At 33.2% G+C, this 20643-nt stretch overlaps 1 protein-coding gene, 1 long non-coding RNA gene and 1 pseudogene across 2 annotated transcripts; 2 read left to right on the forward strand and 1 right to left on the reverse strand.

Annotated features, from left to right (window-relative positions):
- The first annotated feature begins 2923 nt into the window (after positions 1-2923).
- LOC120132170 (UDP-glycosyltransferase 91C1-like) lies at positions 2924-4463 on the forward strand. Its single transcript, XM_039148986.1, has one exon. The coding sequence runs from the start codon at positions 2945-2947 to the stop codon at positions 4355-4357; it is 1413 nt and encodes a 470-aa protein (XP_039004917.1). The 5' UTR covers positions 2924-2944; the 3' UTR covers positions 4358-4463.
- A 5459-nt stretch (positions 4464-9922) lies between these two features.
- On the forward strand, positions 9923-20226 carry LOC120131954. The gene is made up of 3 exons (XR_005516966.1): positions 9923-9999; positions 10102-10159; positions 20215-20226. It is a non-coding gene; the product is annotated as an uncharacterized LOC120131954 (long non-coding RNA).
- Positions 16019-18180, reverse strand: LOC120131953 (annotated as a pseudogene).
- Positions 20227-20643: the final 417 nt, after the last annotated feature.

The following is a 20643-nucleotide window of genomic DNA, read 5'->3' on the forward strand; positions in this document are numbered from 1 at the left end:
GATTAATTATGTATTTAATCACTTAAATATCACTTTGGTTCTGTTAAGTTATCTAATTATTATTTTTTCTTCAAAATCCTCACTAATGTTAGGTTTTGATTTCATTTTAATCATGTACTGTTAAAAATTAACAGAACTATTGACTTTACATTTTTAAAAGATTTTCAATGATAATGGTTGAGTGACCTGATTGAATGCATTTAAATAGTTGAGCGACTTGATTGATAAAATTTCAAAAATGGTGGTCAAAACAAAAAGGAAGAATAGTTATGTGGTCACTAGAATAGTTTACGCTTTGTTTTAAATAATTTACATTTATTTTTTAACTAATTTATAATTAGAGGCTAAGTCCTTTAGAATTTATTTTTTTATAAATTAGATTAATAATGCTCATCCTTAATAGTATTTATCGGTGCTCGTCAAGAGTTGTAAAATTTTCCAATAATTAATATACATATTGTACATATGGATGTGAGTATCACAAATAACTAATTTCAATTGTTAAAAAGATTATTGTTCTCTCTAAAGATTATAAATATAAATATCATAATTGTGAGATATTTAAATATTCATTCTCAAATAATTTTTAAAACATATATGATAATTTGTAATTATATATATAAACATGAGCAATATAGAGATAAAATACAACGTTGAAAATTGTACGTAAAAAACAATATTTAAAATATAAGATGACTTGAAGTTTTTATGATCGAAGATAATGGTTACGATCACAGCTCGGTTATTATTATTAGAAGAAATTATTTCATAGACCTTACTCATCATGTTATTTATGATCTTAATAAATGACAATCATAAATTTTAAAATAATTTTAAATAATTATTCATTTTTAATTTACATGTAAGAAAGAGAGAAATTATTAGATAGTTTCAGTTCACCGTATCATCCGTAATCTTAACCAATAATATTTATTCAGATCGTTTTTTTTCTAAGTAAATTTTCACATATTTTCTACATGTAAATAAACGGTAGGTGATTATTTGGAAGTTATTTTGAAACTTGTGGTTATCATTCACTAGGATCATAGATGACGTGGTGAGCTAAGTCCATGAAATAATTTATTGGAAAGAGCTGAAGATTTACCTTAAAAAAATAATATAAAAAATATTACCGATTGGGATTATAAAATAATATGGCGAGTCGGACCATCTAATAATTTCTCCCCTATTAGACAATCCCCTCCATTCTTAATTGACACGTGCTGTATCCCTTTGTTCAACAGCTGTCCAATGTTTTCAATTTAAACATTTCCCAACTCCTTTCAGACGGTTAATATAATTTCTGCGTTGAGAATTTAAGCATTTGACAACTAATTACTTACAGCCCACAATTTGAGTTCGTTTCCTTTATTCAGTCACTGATTGAATCTAATTTTCATTAATCTAATTGATTGATTTTTTAATTGTTAATTGAATCAAAATTTTAAAAAGAAATATTAATCAAAGCGAATAAAGTTCAATTATTTCTGTCGGTTGACCAAATTAATTGAAATTTTTAATATTTTTTAATTAGATTAATTCAAATATAGAGATGACCATCCAGTTCAGTTGGTAGAGCACAATGTTCTTAACCTTGAGGTCGTGGGATCGAGTCCCACGGAGGGCATTTCATAATTCGGAGGTCTCCTACGGAAGCTGCTCTCAACCTAATATTGGGGTAGCCTACTATCTTACCTCCCCCTTACCCCATTACAAATGGGAACAAGGGTCAACCATTAATTTAAATATAATAGAATATTTTTTATTTCGGTTAAAATTTAATTAGACATTCATGATTTAATGAGTCTAGTATGGTTAAAAAATAATTGGATCTTAATTCTTGATAGGTTTGAGCTTAAAATATGTATTTAATATATAGGATGATTCTTCCACAATTGACGACCACTGATGCACACCACTAATGATGAGCACTGATAAATTAATTTATAAAACGTTAAAATTATAAAGGACTCAACGTATAATTATAAATTACTTGAAAATTTAAAGGTAAATTATTTAAAATAAAAAAAAAGTAAATTATACCAATGACCACCTAATTATTGTCCCTTTTTATTTTGACCGTCATTTTTAAAATTTTGTCAATCAGGTTACTCATGTACTATTTAAATGTATTTAATAAAACCATTTACCGTTAATATTTAACGAAAAAGCTGATGTGATAATTAAAATATTTGGTATAATTACACATTTAATCATTGTTACTTATACATTAATCTATCAGTTTGGTCTTAATTTTAATAAATTAAAATAAAGTTAACACTTAAATATGTCAAAGTAGTTAATTATAAAGAAATCCAATTTAATATCAACCGGTATAATTTTTCTTTTCTTTTTATCGACTTTTATTGCTTATAATAATAAAGTAAAATAAAAGTCAATTTTTTTAACCACATAATACGAAATTTAGATCGTATTTGGTTTGTCACTTGGTGAAAGCATAGAGCCGTTTCTTTCACGTATCATGCAATTTTTGGGTTGACAGCTAGCCTATTCTCTTCCATTGTTATTTGTTTATCATGAGAAGTTTATTAGCCACACACTCGGTTATACTAATGCAAAGATAGATAAAAAAAAAGGCAAAGGTAAAATAATTTATTTATAAAAAAAAATTTAAATTTAAATTGCAAAGACAAAATTAGAAAAGTTGACTTCAAGTTTAGATGTACTTTTGGTAACACAAGTATCTGAAAAATGCAAAGCTCCTTAAAAAGCAGTTTTGTAGGCGTTAGACTTGGGTGACTCAAGTAGTTGAAAAAATGCAACCCCTCCTTAAAATTTTTAATTAATAAAATTTACCTAATGTAATTATATCGTACAAATATTTTTTTTAAAAAAAGACAACTACCTATATAAAGACTCAAGGTTCCAATCTCATTAAGAAGAAAACGTATTCGGTGTGGAACTTTTGCAACGATAATACTCCATGGACAGGAGAAAAAAGCTTCACATAGCAATGTTCCCATGGCTAGCTTATGGCCATATAATGCCATTTCTCGAGGTTTCCAAATTCTTAGCTCAGAAGGGTCATCGGATATCCTATATTTCCACCCCTAAAAACATCGGCCGCCTCCCTAAACTTGCCCCGCATCTCTCATCCAACATAAGTTTCGTCGAGTTATCTCTTCTCCATGTGAATGGCTTACCTTCAGGAGCTGAGTCCACATCCGAGCTACCAATCGACAAAGTCCCTTACCTTAAAAAGGCGTATGACCAGCTCCGAGCCCCTTTAACCGAATTCCTCAAGAACTCGAACGTCAACTGGATCATCCATGACTTTGCGCCTTACTGGTTACCGGAGATTACCGCACCACTCGGCATCAACTCGGTTTTCTTCAGCATATTCAATCCCACTTTTCTTGTTCACTTGGGTCCGCCATCAGTTTTGCTAGGTGATGTTCGGAAGTGGCCAGAAGACTTTACCGTCGTCCCCGAGTGGATAGATTATCCTTGCAACGTGGCATGGAAGCTACATGAGATGGTGAACCACCAACAGTGCATGGACGATGTATCTGATCTTCAACGGTTGGGAGTATTGGTTCAAGGCTGTCAATTTGTAACTGCGCGTACCTGCTACGAATTCGAATCAGACGAGATTAATTTGCTTAGTAAACTTTACCAAAAGCCTGTTGTTCCACTAGGGTTGCTGCCTCCATCACTTCCATATAGCGAAGACGAAAGCGATGATGAGTGGGAGGCTATAAAAAGTTGGCTTGATACCAAAGGGGAGAAATCAGTTTTCTATATCGCCCTTGGTAGTGAAGTGAATCTAAGTGAAGAGTCCATGCGCCGGTTGGCATTTGGGATAGAGAAATCCAATTTGCCCTTCATTTGGGTTGTAAGGAAGGTCCCAATGGGTGAAGGGCAGAAGGATAAGCATCAAGACATAATCCCTCCAGGGTTCGAAGAACGAGTGTCTAACAGGGGGTTGGTGTTGAGGGATTGGGCACCTCAGTTGCGGATATTAGCTCACTCTTCCATCGGCGGTTTCTTGACTCACTGTGGTTGGAGTTCAATAATCGAGGCACTCAAGTACGGTCGGGCTCTGATCTTGTTTTCTGGGGCAAGTTCGGACCAGGGCTTGAACGCTAGGTTGATGCATGGGAGGAAGGTTGGGTTAGAAATAATGAGGAATGAAGTGGACGGTTCATTTACAAGCGACTCGGTGGCTGCTACGATCAGGCAGGTGATGGTGGAACCAGAAGGAGCGGCGATTAGGGCCAATGCATGGGCAATGAGAGTGGTTTTCGGCAATGAAGAGTTGAGTAAGACTTATTTAGATGGATTCACTCGGTTCATCGAAGAGTTTGCACCTTCAGCTTCCCACAGCCACGTTTAAGTTATCGGCAGAGATTTAAAATATTATCGTGATCATATTTTACATTGCACTATGTTTATCACAATTATTTTAATAATAAACGTTATTATATATTTGGCGAGTAAAATTGGATTTCTAGTTCGATTAATAATTATAATATTGTATTTGATAAACGAATCTTATTATAATATTAATAGATGTTTCCAGAAAATAAATGTAATCATTGCTATTGTAACATATTATAACCTTGTCTTAACAGATGAAAATCACCTATCCCATGTTGGAAACGTTTGTGAACATTTGATAAAATTTTTAACTCGCACAATATTATTAATACAAAATAAACTACAATAAACAACCTTACCTTGTTATTAGATTGGGCTAGTTTATAAAGATCACTAAACTTTCTCTCGTATATATTTTTTCCTCACACTACATACTCTACATAAACTACGAATATACATATTTATAAAGGTATATAACCGCGCGTCTTAATTGATAGACACTTTTGTATTTACTCTTATCACCCGTTCCTTGTTGATGCCGTAAGCCATTTCCCATTTGCATTTTCTACAAAGTTTTTTCTTTTGCCACCACCTTTCAATTGCGTGTCATGATTGAATTTTGACTTTTCAAAGTCTTTATCCATGCTTAATTTTCTTCTGCCAATTACTATGCCGCCACCATAATTTTGTCGCCTTCAATGCCACGTTTAAGCTAATCATTTTGCTTAATCTTCTTGTCTTACCCGTCTACCTCAGTGGGTAGAGTACAAGACTTTTAATTTTATGGTCGTGGGATCGAGTACCACTGAGGGAAATTCATAACGGAAGTCTTCCACGAAAGTTACTCTCAACCTAGCGTTGGGGACAATCTACTACCTTTACCCCATTATATATAAAAAAAAGATCAACTAATTTATTTTATTTTGCTTAATCTTCTTGCCAAATGTTTACCAAGATGCCAAGTATTTGTAATTTTCCACATGCATGTTTGTCCATATTCTAGAAATCAAGTTTGATTTCTACCATCCCAATTTTCTACCTCTCTCTCACCTACTACCACAAAATTCTAATAATATTTTTTCATCTCATATTTACATTTAAATATTTTATATTTACTCATGTCAAATTAATAGCATAACTAAATTATTATAATTAATAAGAAATCAATAAAAATATTTAAATTATTATCCCTTGGTAACAAATAGAATAATCATATAAGAAAAAACTCAACGTTAACATGAAAATAAATTCTAGCCAGAAAGAACAAAACGATAAATATTAAAATAATTAATGTGAACACCATGTGCATGTTATGATGAAAAGTAAAATTAACCTTCTCACCTTATTATCCAAACAATTAAAAACTTCACACTTCATTTGTCTCTGTCCATATCATTTTTTTGTAAGGCTAAATCTTTTTTTTTTAAGTAAATATGAAAGTAGGTAGTTAAAAAAAGAGAAAAATAATTAACTTTTAATGAGTAAGACTGAGAATTGCTGTTTATGAGATAATTTTTTTTACGAAAACCCAACTCGATAAGTTTACTAGCAGTTCGTTAAATTTTTAATATATTTTTTTAGTAATTATTTTAAAAAAATATTTCATTTAAAAAATTAATAATTTACTAATTGATAATATATATATATATATATATATATATATATATATATATATATATATATATATAACGGCTAATCTATTAATTTTTTAATAAACAACAAAAATATACTAAATTATTAATTAATATTTTACACGCTCAAAAATCAAATCGAATTTATTATTTTAATGTATTCGTGGATTATTATTTTAGAGTTTAGACTTTAAAATTATTTCATACATTATTTTGATGATTTTTTTGGTTTAATTTATTAATTTATGATTACATAAAGCTCTATATAGTATTAGTAATTTTTCATAATTAAGGAAATAAAAAAAAATTTCAGTGAGCTTAACGAGAAACGAGAATAGTAATAAATTTTCTTAACAAACATGAGTCAAGTAAAATTTTAACGTGCAACGAGTCAAATCGGGTAATTTTTTTTTTTAATAAATACGAGCCGAGAGCACTGCTTACATCACGATTGACTTGCTCGAAAAAGACTCTGCACAGAGCTGCGAAGGCGATTTCCATCAAATCTTTAAACTAACAGAACAAAACTTCATCGAGAATCGACTAGCGGAACCAGAGGCGGTCGTAGCCAAACTCTTCGTTTGCTGATTTTGACGTTCAATTTGTGGGCTTTTTATGAACAAAATTCATTATTGACTTGAGAGAAACGGCGCGTCAGCTACTTTTCCATTTCAAAGAAAACGGCAAATCTCGAACAAGCATGCAAATCGAATTGTTCGGCTCTAATTGCCATTTTTATTGTGAGAGTTGTTAATTTTGGCTTTTGTTAACAAAAGCAAAGCCTAACACGTCGTTCTTCACCTTTTTATCGATTTCTTCAGTGGACACAGTACATTATAAATCACTATATTATTAGTAAATTTACAATTAGATCATCATATTTAAAAAACACACACACAATTGAATTAATTAATTGGATATAATAATTACATCATTGTGCAGTTAAACCTCATATAAATTTTAACATTTTATTTATTTTTTCGTCACTGATGACTTTCTGCTGTCAATTAATATTTTGGGGTTTCCCCTAATATCATGAAGATTGATGCAAATATCAAATTTTCATTATTTTAATATTTTTCTGACAAATTTTTTCGATGTTTTTATACTTCTTGATGTTCTTCTTAGAGAAACAAGTTTTTTTTTTATGATTTTATCAAGTTGTTATTTTAATTTGATGTTATCAAGTGTTTTTTTGATGTTTTTTATGTAATATACTTATAAACCACGTTGATGATAACACATTAGTTTAAGTTGAAAAGTATTTTTGCTATTTTATTTATAAATTCTTGAATTATAAAAGCATCAACAAAGCTGTTATAGTATAATACCAAACTGAAGAGGAGCAAATACATCTGCTGAAAGAGATGGAGCACAAAAAGTTGGGGATTCTACCTACAACGCTTAATATAAGGTTAAAGAAAAGGTACGACCTAAAATGTTATAAACAAACATAACATTTTAGGTAGCACGTAAACTAAGATGTTAATTTCTTTTTATTTTTTTGGGTGCAAACCTTTTTCGTTTAAGTTACAATTAAAAATATTATGTTTTCAAAATACTTTTGATTAAATCGAAAATATTAAAAAGTTAACGTAACTTAAAATGTTACGTTGTTTATAATAGTTTAGGTTGTGCATTTCTTTATCTTTATATTAAGTTGTTATAGGACAAATATATTACCGATTCTTAGTGACTCTATCGGTACAATCACTTAATATAAGATTAAAGAAATATACGACTTAAAATATTATAAATAATATAATATTTTAGATTATGTATAACTTAAAATATTATTTTTTCTTATTTTTTTACAAACCTTCTTTATAATATTTTAAATTACAACCGAAAATATTATATTTTTTATAATATTTTAGGTCAAATAAAAAATATTATAAAATATAATCTTTTAAATTACGCGTAACTTAAAATATTATACTATTTATAGCATTTTAATTCGTACTTTATAATATTTTAGGTCATCTTTCCTTAACCTTACGTATTAGACTCTATCGCCGTAACTCCTCATTCCAATTCCTCGCATCACACTACATGTCATAAACCACAAACCGTATTACGAGTCGGCTCAATATATTTTTATTACCCAAAACCCCCCGGTCAGATGGTCGACATCCTCGCATCCGAAGTACTAAGATTCATGGGCATAATCGGCATTCAATTTTAACCCAATTCCATTGCCGATCAAACAAAACACTGGCGCTTTCCATCTCCATGCTTTGTACGAACTTTCCAATTTCGATTCCGAACCACGAATCAATTACGTCAACCAATTTCGTATCCGTAATTTAAAGATTCTAATTACCTTGCTTAAAATTACAGCCTCCGCCATCATCTGTTTTCGCGATTTACCGGAGGTAGATTTACTCACATTCTTTGATTGCGAGCGAGCTCTAGGTTTTTCTTCTTCTCCTTTTAATTTATTGATTTTTTTTGTTTTAATTTCGTTGACTTTTTATTGAAGTTTTACTTTCTAAATTTGTTTTGATTTAGTTTATGGGATTTTCCTGCAATTTTTAATACTATTGTTAGTATTATTTTCTTCTTCTTCTTAAAGATAATGTTTGATGATTGAAGCATGATTGAGATGTACAATCGAGGAGTTAGAGGATAAAATGGTAAAGTTTGAGTTTAGACCAGCTTTACTGTGGATAGTCAAAACAGAAGAAATATGGATAACTTGGATAATGTTTGTTTTCACTCCTGTGATCCAATTCTATCTTGATTTATTTGAAGTAAAAGTAAGCGAAGTCGATTCAATTATTTGTATCCTCTTCCGGGTAAAAGAGAGCGAACCTGATGAGCAATTCTGACTTAGATATAACTTAAATGGGAATGATGATCTTACTGGTAAGATGCTTGAGAAATCTTTTCCAGTTGAACTTACAGTTTGTTCCATTAGTAAATAGTGTTGCTCCTCTTACATTTTAACTATAAATATTTAATTTGCTGATGCAATATAAAGTATAGAATATTGTTGGCTGTAGCAGTTAATTAAATAATGACAGAGTTCTTCTGTTTGAGTGTAAGTAATGAGCCGCAATGCGACCGGCCAATCTTTTGAATTTCGACCCTATCAGATAAACTTAGGTTAATGATTGGATATTCCTTTTTCCTAAGATTGTATGTAGTCTCCCTCCTGGAACCATTAACCATCTTACCAAAATTCTTTGGGACTGAGAGTCATTTAAGCTGCATTTGATGAGAAATGGTAACATTTGACTCTTATGTTGAAGTAAGAGAATTAGTCAGAATTTAGGGGGGACAACCTAATATATTTGACAATTTGATATTTTGAAAGGAGTCTAACCATGCCCCTGAGTATCTTTGAGCTCCGTGACATGAATAGGAATTATTTCGATTCTCTATGAGGCCACTTATGGGACAAGAAAAAGATAAAATTAAATCTATTAGCAGTAGAGGTTGAGAGAGATGATAATTGCCTGAAATGTCATATAGTATGTGAATCTAGATGGGAATATATTTGTGGATGACCTGTTTGTTGTCTGTTGAATCTCTTTGTTAAATTGACTTGTTTTTTTATGATATCGGCAGCCATTTACACCAGATTTTTGGCACATTTTTTTCTGAAGGTTTCCTTTTTATTGTTGTGGTTACATTTATTCGTTGTTTTCATTTGTTGCATTTATTTGGAGTGAAGACAATAAAAAATTATAGCACAGGCAGTGGAAGTTGATAAATCTCATCGTATTTGCTTTGCATTTGATATTTCTTTATAACTACTAGTGATTATTTTACGACTTAATTTTAATCTACTTCTACTAGTTGTACTTTGCTATATGCGCATTCTACATAGAACCGAATTTGGAGGAACTATTGAGTGGATTTGGAGTCTGATACAAAATTTATTGTTGGATTTTCCATCTTAAAGTTTAAAACTTTTTCTGAGTTCATTTTGTAATTTTATAATGCTATAGGTTTCAAAGAAGAAAGGCTTGCTTAATAAACTGTTGGAAGCTGCCACTGAAACAAGAAGAAATCAAGAGAAGTATTGTTTTATCTTCTCTTTATATAGTTTGTTGCATTTGCCTTTTAATTTAAAGTCTTCGGTGTCTAGTGTGTATTATTTAATAATTCATGTTTTATATAGGGAATTCGAACAACTTGCTCTTGACAAACTTGTCACGATGGCTTATGAAAAGTACATGGTAAGCCTTTTGTTGTTCAGTCTCCTTGTTATTTTGGTTTTCATGATTTCAAAGAAATAGTTATCCGAGTGGCTAAAACTAACAAAGAAAGAAAGTAGAATAAATGGTTGCAAATGAGCAGGAATGGAATTATTGATAACTTTAACTAACTTAAATATAACAATAATAATACAAGTGAATTTTGTGAAGATCTTCTATGTTACAGGGGATAACTACCTCCTATTCAGTAGTTCAAACTCCTCATGGTTTTCAAATACTGAAGAGAGAACATAGTTTCAGAAAACTATTTTGGTTTCCAAGTTCCAAGTATTATATAATGCCCTTCCACTTCTCCTTGACCTGATATTTTGAATAAACTGTTTTGTCACCATTTGTCTCAAAGTTTACATAATTGAAATTCATTTCATAGCTTTATGAATTACTTGGCCAGAAGAGCTTTATCCATTAACTCTTACACTTTTCTTTCCTTCAGCTGTATACATATGAAGATAACTAAATTACTAAGAACCGAATAGCAGTTAGAGCTTTTTTATCCAAAATCTCTATTATAAGTGTTATTGCCGCAAAATTTGAATTTGCTTTTGGTTTTTCTACTCTCCGGTGTTTCCTACGAAGGTGGATAGATCTACTTGATTCTCTGTGTGCGACTGCATTTCATTTCCATTGAGAATATTTAATTATCTAGAAGTTGGACTGTTTATTTACCCATTAGTTGTTATACTATATGCATTCCATGTAATATAATCATTTGCAGAACGCACTTCATTGTATTTTTGCAGTCTGCATGGTTGTCTTCTCTTTCTTCTTTCTCCAATTTTTCTGTCTTATGAGGCAAATTATGTTGTGGAATGTTACTTTACCCTTTTATGCAGCTTCCACTGTTTCTCACACTGTACTTATCTGGCAGGTCAAAATGGAGATAGCTATGCTGTTAATTCGCCTGATATGCTTCCACCAATAAATCGGTTATCTGATCAAACTGCTGTTAAAAATGGCGCATGCTCTAACAGGGTGAAGAAGAGAGAGTTACTGCTGGAGGATGTAGTTGGTGGTACTTACAGTGCCCAGTCAGGCGTTGGAAGTCCTTTGTCAAGCAGTACAGAAGGAAAAAGGAGTGGAAGAGACAGAGAAGGGAAGGGACATGGTAGAGAAGTTTTATCTAGAAATGGAACTAGTAAGATTGGTCGACCAGTATCCAATGCTAAGCAGAAAACAAAACTATCTGTTTCTGCAAATGGCCTTCTTGGCAAGATGTCTGAGCGACCCAAAACATCAACTTCCGTATCAAAGTTAAGTGAGATAACTGCCAATAACAATGTCAGAGAAAAGACGAGTTTAGCGTGGATATATTGGATGACTTGCAGCTACCAGGACAAGATCTCGGTTCATGGTTGAACCTTGATGATGACAGGTTACAAGATCATGAATTCTTGGGCCTTGAAATTCCCATGGATGATCTTTCTGACTTGAATATGATGGTTTGAGTTGATTTTCTTTGTATAGTCTTGTTTTATTATACTGTTAACAAACAAATCCTTAATCACTTTCGTTGTGAAATGATCGTTACATTACATGGATAGTTGCTTGACCAACTGTCTGGTCCATAGTTAGGTCACTTTGTAGATTTATCCACAAGTTTATATTCAAGTGAAACGATTTGGATGTCTTGAAGTTTTCTCAAAGTTGGTGACTTGAGTGTAAAGATCTTTTGTTTCTACTTAAAAGTTATTTTTCCAGTTTAATTATACCTTGTAAACATAATCATAATTGTGGTTTACGCGTCTTTATTTCACTTTGCCAACTGCAACTACTGTTAAAAGTTGCTATATCAGATGTATTAGTTTTCCTCAGGCTTATCCATGAATTGTTTCGCTTCTGAGGCTAAGCAGTTCAATCGAGATGTCAATACAACAATTGATTGTGTTTCTTCAATCAGGAAAAAATGATTTTGGTGACTGACTGGGACGGTTAGCTCTTTATATTTTCTGCTTTATTACTTGAAGCTGCATGTTTTCACTTAAACATCTCGGGAACTATGGTAAGATCTTTATCAACTGTGTTTATTTATTAACTTCATACTAATAGGTTTTGCCATCAAATTTGAGCTTCCTTTTACTGTGTTTCTAGGATACGGGCTTTAAACTGTTCTATTGATACTAGGCTATGCTTAATTCACAATTTGTAATGAATTTTGCATTTCCTTCCTTCCTACTCTATCTCTCTCTCTCTCCAAGTAAAAAGTCTAAATGTTTGCACTTTGCAGATGAGATTGCTCTCTTGGATACGGGCACCTGAGATTGTATGCTAGAATGCCCACGTTCTGATAAAACTGGCATTATGGGGGAGGTAAATCCAGAATGTCTCTGTTCTTGCCTTGGTCGTAAACTTAATCATCCATCTACATTTTTGTTTAGAATTATTTTTTCAAGAGAATGCTATCTGCATTTTTTTTTTCTTTGTAAGGCAATGCAGGACTTCAAGTACACCGTTGAAAGCGTGGCTGTAATGGCTTGTGTTACTGTTTATCCCCTGCAGTTCAAAGCTTATGTTTGGCATAGTATTCATGATTGTCAACTTGCTTTATATAAAAAGTCCAAGAATCTTGTCTCAACCTTATTGAGAATTAAGTTCCCTTATAATTTCTTCTCTACAACTGTAGACTTTGGGGTTGAGTACATTGTTATCAGTGGTCCAAGGCTCCAAGCTGAGGCCTTCAGGTTGGAACTCTAGGCTAATACCCTAATTACTTCGTCCTTTTTCCATGTTTTCATGCTACAATTCTTAATACATTATAGCATTTCTAATGTCGTATGTTCTACATCAAGTCAAAATCTGGGGTTTGTCGTAGGTGTATGTTTTAATTACTATTTAAGCTGTCCCGGGATGCTATGTGTTATTCATGCATTGGCATCCTCAATTATCATGGTTACTCCAGTAGGGGCCAAATGATTTTTAGGTATACTTCTGGGATTTACTTGTTGAGAACTTTGATTTGATCAGCTTTGAAATACTTATGTGTAGGGAGTGGCCATTATCTTTAATGAATTTTATTCGGTTTCTTGAGATTATTCCGTCATGTTATGGTTCAAGGATCAAGTCGCTCAGTGAAAATAAAACTGTATCAAATTAAATTTAAGGTTAAGTACACTTGTAGATAAGAACTACCTGAAGGAAGCGTGTTTGAATCAAATAACATACCTCCGTGGAGATTTACGTCAATGTGTGGTAGCAATTTAACTGTGCTCATTTCTACAGTGTACGATCGGCACGGCGGCAGTCAGGTGTGTTATGCTTCATGCTCTCCTGTTCTATTTCTAGTGCTTATTATCCTTTTATATTGCAAGTTATCCATGTGTTGGAAATTGGACTCTCATTGCTCACCTGTTCCTTCTCATGTTTTTTTATTAATTTGGGATTAATACAAGATAGTATTTGTTCAAAGATTCTCAACCATTTGACAATGAACGCTCATATACCCCTATATACCGGTGTTCAAATATGGGATATCAAGGAATAACAATAGTTTCTTAATCACTAATGTCGCATGGTTCATGCTTTTTCTTTCTCAAGTTGGTTTATTTAATCTAATATTTCTTTGCGTAGGCTGCAAACTATTTGCCAAGAAGCTATGCGTTTGGCTTTTTAGCCGAGGAGCAAGAAATTGCAATTTCAAAAAAGAAAAGATAGGAAATATTGGGCACGAACTAAGCGACCTCAGTGGTTAAAGAATCGTTGTTATCCCTTGAGGTCTCGAGTTCAAACATTATCTATATAAGGGTATGAGCGTTCATTGTCAAATGGTTGAGAATATTTTCACCATTGTATAAATATTAGTAGGTACATAACTGTGAATGCAAAAACTGGTTGATGGGAGTTAATTTTTAGTTGACTGTCATGAGGATCCAATCCTTGAGTTTTTTACAGTTTCTGATGGTTTGAAGAGTATTTATCCTGGATGCTGCCAGGTTTTATTGGCCGACTGTTTTTCTTTTGCCAGTTAAAGCTTAAGCTGAAGGAGACTGTTATAAGTTTGACTTTCTTCTCGTGCTATACTAGAATGTTTAATTTGATCTGTTTTAGCATTAACGAAGTTCTGATTGTGTGTTTTTACCATTTTTGAGAACAGATTTATAACGTATATTTCAACTTCATTTTGTTTTGAATGTTAGGAATTAACTGAATTAAATTCACAGAATTTGTTGTTCACCGAGATTAAAGCTGAAGCCCGGCTAAGCCTTAGGGGGATACACACACATATGGCTGTAATTGTTGCGCAGAAGAAAAGGGTATATTTATTGAGGTACTTGTAATTTCTATTAATTTTGTTAAATTGCGCCCATGTTTAAAATTAGTTTCCTTAATTTGGATATTATAAACTTACATAGAAAAGCTTTTTAGTCAATTCAGCTGTCAAGGGGCATGTCATGGGCCATATCATGGGCTAAATTACATAACTAACACCGTTTTTTTTTAATTTTTCCTTTCTGATACCGTTTGACCAATATTTCCAGAAGTAGCACCCTTTCTGCTGAGTTGACAAAGGCGCGTCCCCGGAGACGTGCTTTACCCGTGTTTTCGCTGAGTTGGATGCCACGTGTGGAAGGCGCGTCCCCGGGAACGCGCCTTTGCCATATCAGCAGACACGTGTGTGGGCATTGTAGAAACATCGGGCACAATAGAAAAAAATGTCAAACTCTGTTATCATCATATAACCGTTAACTCTTATGTAATTAATATTGTATTTAAATGAATGTTTTTATTTCTAATAATTTAATGTTATTGCATTATAATTGTCAATGTATGTACACCTAAATAATTTTTTTAACTTTTAAATACATAAATATATTTAATATATTTATTTAATATAATAATTAATATTATTAGTTATATTTTTTTTAAAATATAATAAATTTCTACCTTCTAAGTAGAGAAAAATATTAAATTAAACAAATTAAAAGTTATTAAAAAATTTATGTATACGATGACATTTCATGTTCTGATTGGAGGATTAAATTTATTAAATTAAATTTTCAATAAGACTAATTTTATAAATATGTAAGTCTTGAAGATTAAATATGTAATTATACTAATTATTAACTTATGCATCAATATTTTCGTTAAATATTATGAGATGACTAGATTGATAACATTTAAAAATTAACTGATAAAATTAATAGATCGATAATCAAAATCAAAAATAATATAACCATATGTGTAATATTATAATTTCATACATTTTTCATATAACTACAATAAAGTCAAATTGGTTTTCATATTGTTATCATATTAATGTAGATAATTCACTCCACCTTTAACAAACATTAACAAAATATTTGATAATTCTTACATTATAATCGAAACATTTTACATAATATATTATTAATTTATAATAATAATAAAAAAACTATTTATTATAAACAAATACGTGTCTGCTGAGTTGACAAAGGCGCGTCCCCGGGGACGCGCCTTCCACACGTAGCATCCAACTCAGCGAAAACACGGGTAAAGCGCGTCCCCGGGGACGCGCCTTTGTCAACTCAGCAGAAAAGGTGCTACTTCTGGAAATATTGGTCAAACGGTGTCAGAAAGGAAAAATTTAAAGCAAACGGTGCAGTTATGTAATTTAGCCCGACAAATTTATATTAATGGAAGGTCCCACCCACCTTAAAACTCTCCACCATCACTTGTCCTCTGTATTTTAATTTTCTAATATGGTTGGGTCTATAGGATTTTTTTTTATAAAAAATGTAGCTCATAAAACTTCTTGTCCAACGAATAATAAAGAATCAACTAACCATGTCGATAAACCAACCCATGACCAAAAGCAGCCATGAGATTTATAACCAACCACAACTAAAGTAATTAATGTTAATTGATTAATTTGTATTAACTAATGGCCAGGCCCCCAAATTCCCACACTTCACACAAATTTGATAAGCAGCTCCTTTAGATGATAATGAATTTATCATTTTCAGTTGCACATGTTGTGAAAAGAACAGTAAAGCATAAACTTGTCGAACCACTTGAAAACCATAACTCCACGTACATACGAATTTCATGGCATGGATGCAGAGTGATGGTAGGCACAATCACCATGCCTGGTTTCCCAAAGCCACATATGTAACCTTTTATTCAACAATTTAGTAAACCAACTGTAACATAATCCTGATCAACCCAGAGAAAAAAAACATTAAGCTTCTTCTGACTCAAAGAAGTTTAGATTACTAATATGGCTGACAGATGATTTGTATACTAAGTACCGCAATCTAGATCGAAACTTTGTATAACACACAGAAACTGCAAGGCACTACCAAAATTAAAAGCAAGTATAAATCTCAGAGCATAAACTGCCAAACTTACAAGTGCTTTGGAGCTTTATCTCCCAAATACTTCATCAGCACATCCATAACGGAACCGAAATCCGCCTTCACTTGCATAGGCGGATTAGCAAACCTGCAAGCCATATCTGGAATCTCCTTCGAGTGATAATCAACCTTAGACTGCGTAAACTTCAATCCATGAGCTGTACTAACCACAACGGCTCTGTCCCCGGATCCAATTACCCCACTATTCCTAAGCTTCATTAAAGCAGTCAACGCAACTCCGGTATGAGGGCAAATAAACATCCCTGTGGAATCAGCCTGCGCCATTGCATCCATTAACTCCTCCTCAGTCGCTTCCTCAACAATCCCATTCGAATTTTTCAGAGCATACACGGCTCTATCTATAGAAACAGGGTCACCAATTTGAATAGCTGATGCAAATGTAGTATTTGCCTTGACTGCCTTAAACTCACTCCACCCAGATTTATAATGCAGATAAAGTGGATTGGCATTGGCAGCTTGGGCACAAACCAATCTAGGTATCTTATCAACAAGCCCCAGTTCTTGACACATTTTGAACCCTTTGTAAAAAGCATAAATATTACCCAAATTACCTCCAGGAACAATAACCCAGTCAGGAACTTCCCAGTCAAACTGCTGTAAAATCTCAATCGCAGCTGTTTTCTGCCCTTCGAGTCTTAAACTGTTCAATGAATTGGCAAGGTAAATTGGCAGCTCGGCGGTAACTTCCCGGATTAACTTCATGCAACCGTCGAAATCAGTGTCGATACTCAAGACGAACGCGCCGTTTGCAATGGGCTGAACTAATTGGGCAATGGAGATCTTATTCGCGGGTAAAAAGACAATGGAAGGAATCCCAGCAGCAGCGCAATAAGCGGATAAGGCAGCTGATGTGTCGCCCGTGGAAGCGCAGCCGACTCCAACGACGGGCCGTTTCAGTTTTCGCAGTCGATTAACTTGACTGACCAAAACGGTCATTCCTAGATCCTTGAAACTGCCGGTGTGGCTGATTCCACAGTGCTTAACCCACAAATCGTTCATTCCCAGAAACTGTTTCCCGAACCGTTCCGCCCAAAACAGATTGGAGTTCCCTTCGAAAGCCGAAACGATGTGGGTCAATCTCGGGTCAATCCGGTCGACCCTGACCAACTCCAGACCCGTACGGCCAAGTGGTTTTCCCAACGCGCGAATCGAATAGCTCCCTCCAATACGCGCCGTCAAACTTCTTCAAAGCCTCCAAATCGTGTTGAACGTCGAGCAGTCCACCGGAACGGCTCCGGTAAACGATCTCGTCGAGAGAGTAGGACTCGGTGGAGTCGGGGCCCGCGTTGAATGGAACATATTTGGCGGAGAGGGTGTTCTTGGCAGTGGATCGGTGGCGTCGAGCCTCGTCGCGGATATTCTCATCGGCATGGCGACGGTTCTTTTGGGGGGGATTGGAATTGTTGGATGAACTAGTAGCTGAAGAAGAATCAAATATGGAAGAGGAGGAACATGATTTAACAGTAGGGGCGGGGCGATTGAACCTGCGGTGGCTCCGATGGTGCAGCGACGGGAAGTTGGATTTGGAGGCGAGAGAAGACTGGAACAGCGAACAAGACTGAGCCATGTTTGAGAATGGAGGCGGCGGGTGGTAGCGTGAGAGAAGTGATGGAAAATAGGGCGCTCAAAATTTGAGAGGGGTTGTTTTGTACTTTGTAGGGCCCCTGAATGGGCTAGATAGATGCCATATTGCCATGTTCTTGTAGTCCTTTCTAGCCGTTTGATTTCTCGCTTTGTCGATCTTGATTAATGTCCCATTTTTGCCACTCTTGAAATGTTTAGGTTATTGTAAGATTTTTGGTTACACAGGGACATATAAAAACAAACGTAGTCCAAGTCCCATGGGGAAGGCAACTCCTCTTGAATTGAATCCGCTTCCAAAAGAGAGATAACATCAGTTGGAAAGGATTCAAACTGTATGAACTCGTCATCAAGGAATCATCGGCACAAAAATTTCCTTCTCGGTAAGTATATTGAAAATGTAAGATCCAATTACGATATTTGAAGCTTCCAATATCTTCGATTAAACTACCTAAAAGGTGTAGTGGAGTCTCACCTTCTTCGATGAGTCGAAGAGCTACTTTGGCATCGACTTCGCAAACAATACAGTTGAATCCAAACTTCCAAGCTAGGGATAAGCCAAGGCAGATAGCATATAACTCAGCTGCAACACTAGTGCAGAGACCTAGATGAGCCCCAAAAACTAGAATCCAAGCACCTGCTTCATTACGAAGTAATCCACCTACTCCAGCAACATCAGGATTTTCTTGGCATGCTCCGTCAATATTAAGTTTAACATAGTCACTCATTGGAGGAGACTAAGCAATTGGTGGAGGTTGGGCAGTCTCTTTAGCCGGTTTCGGATCCATCCAAATCAGTTCATTAACAGCTGAGATAATCCGCATCCACAACCGCCACTCGTCATCAGCATAATCTGCCGAATCAAATATCCTCTTGCTAATTGTTATTTATCCGTATTTTTTTCTCTCGAAACTTGATTTTTAGTTGCATCTTTTATTTGATATTTTTACAATATTATCAATTTCATAATAGACGATGATGATAATATTACGATGATATCGTCTGAATAATTATATAATAATTATAAAGTGTTAAAAATCAAATATCTTAAATTGAATTTATTGTTATGATTTGTATACATCAAAAGAAATAAAATTTTCAGTAATATCCTCTTTTTTTTTTTGAAATTTTATGGAGATCAAACATATCTAAACATATATAAAATGAACTAAACGTTCGGTGAATCATTCATAAACCGTTTAGCGGTAAGTTTTTTTATGTTCATTTATTTATTAAACGAATAAATATGAACAATATTTTATACTCGTTTAATTAAATGAACGAATACGAACAAAAGGCCCGTTTATTTATTTACGTTCAGTAATCTGTTGATTTATGTTCGTTCATTTAAGTTCGTTTATCTTCTCCAGACCCATTTGAAATATTAAGATTTAATAAAGTTTAACCTTAAACCTATAATATTTTTAAACTCAATTAATTTTAAACCAAAATAAAAATAATCAAATCAATTAAAGAAAATATAAATCTTAAATTTATTTCGAAAGAAAAAACTCTTGTCAAATATAAACCTAATTAATTTTAAGTTCGTTCGTTTACCTTCGTTTATTTATGTTCGTTTATCATTTTTAATGAACAAACTAAATTTCTTAATGAACAAACACGAACAATAAAATTCATTTGTCTAGTTGTTCGTGTTCATTCGTTCGTTTAGTTAAAATTAAACGAACCAACATAAGCATACTCTCATTTATGTTCTTTTTGTTAATTTACATGCCTAAACATCTCTATAATTGAACTCCATCTAAAGATAAATAGTGAAAATCAAAAAACAAGAAATTGAAGTTTTCGATGTAAGATTCATAAATTTTGAGATGTTTTCAGCTAAATAAACATCAAATTTATGTTTAAATTGGTGAGAAATTTAAGACTCGACCGCTATCAACGAGGATCGACAATGGTCAGATTTTGATTCGAATAAGATACAATAGGAAGAAGAAAAAAGAGAGAAAATAACTATATAAAGATTTAAAATGACGCCATTTCAACAAACATTAACTGATTCAAGTGGTATACAACTTAATATCGCTTAAATAAAGTCTAAGTTTGAGTCATTATGTATGTAGAAAGACTCTGTTGGGAAATTCACCCACTTAAATCAGGTGTGCAATGTAGGTCAATAATCAAGACAAAACCTTAAAACCGTTAAGATAACATAAAAAAAATGACGTCATTTCAACGTGTTTGTTGTGTCATAATGTTGCTAGCTATTCAATAACAGGGTAGACAAAACAATAACAATTTGATCGTTGAATGACAAAATCAATATTTTCTCTTAAATTCGATGATAAAATAAGATGTAAAAAAGAAAATTGAGATATGATTTTCGTGCTTTGGTTTTTTTAAGGTTTAATGAAAAAATAATTGTTCAAATTATACCCAAAATTTTAAATAGTTATCTATACTATTTTTTATCTATATAGTGTTTAACATTATAAACATGACTTATTTAGATGTACAGACCGTCATCAACGTTAATTTATCTCGTTAAGTAAAGCG

Source organism: Hibiscus syriacus, unplaced genomic scaffold (genome assembly GCF_006381635.1).
Source record: "Hibiscus syriacus cultivar Baekdansim isolate YM2019G1 unplaced genomic scaffold, ASM638163v2 tig00110557_pilon, whole genome shotgun sequence".
Lineage (NCBI taxonomy): Eukaryota > Viridiplantae > Streptophyta > Magnoliopsida > Malvales > Malvaceae > Hibiscus > Hibiscus syriacus.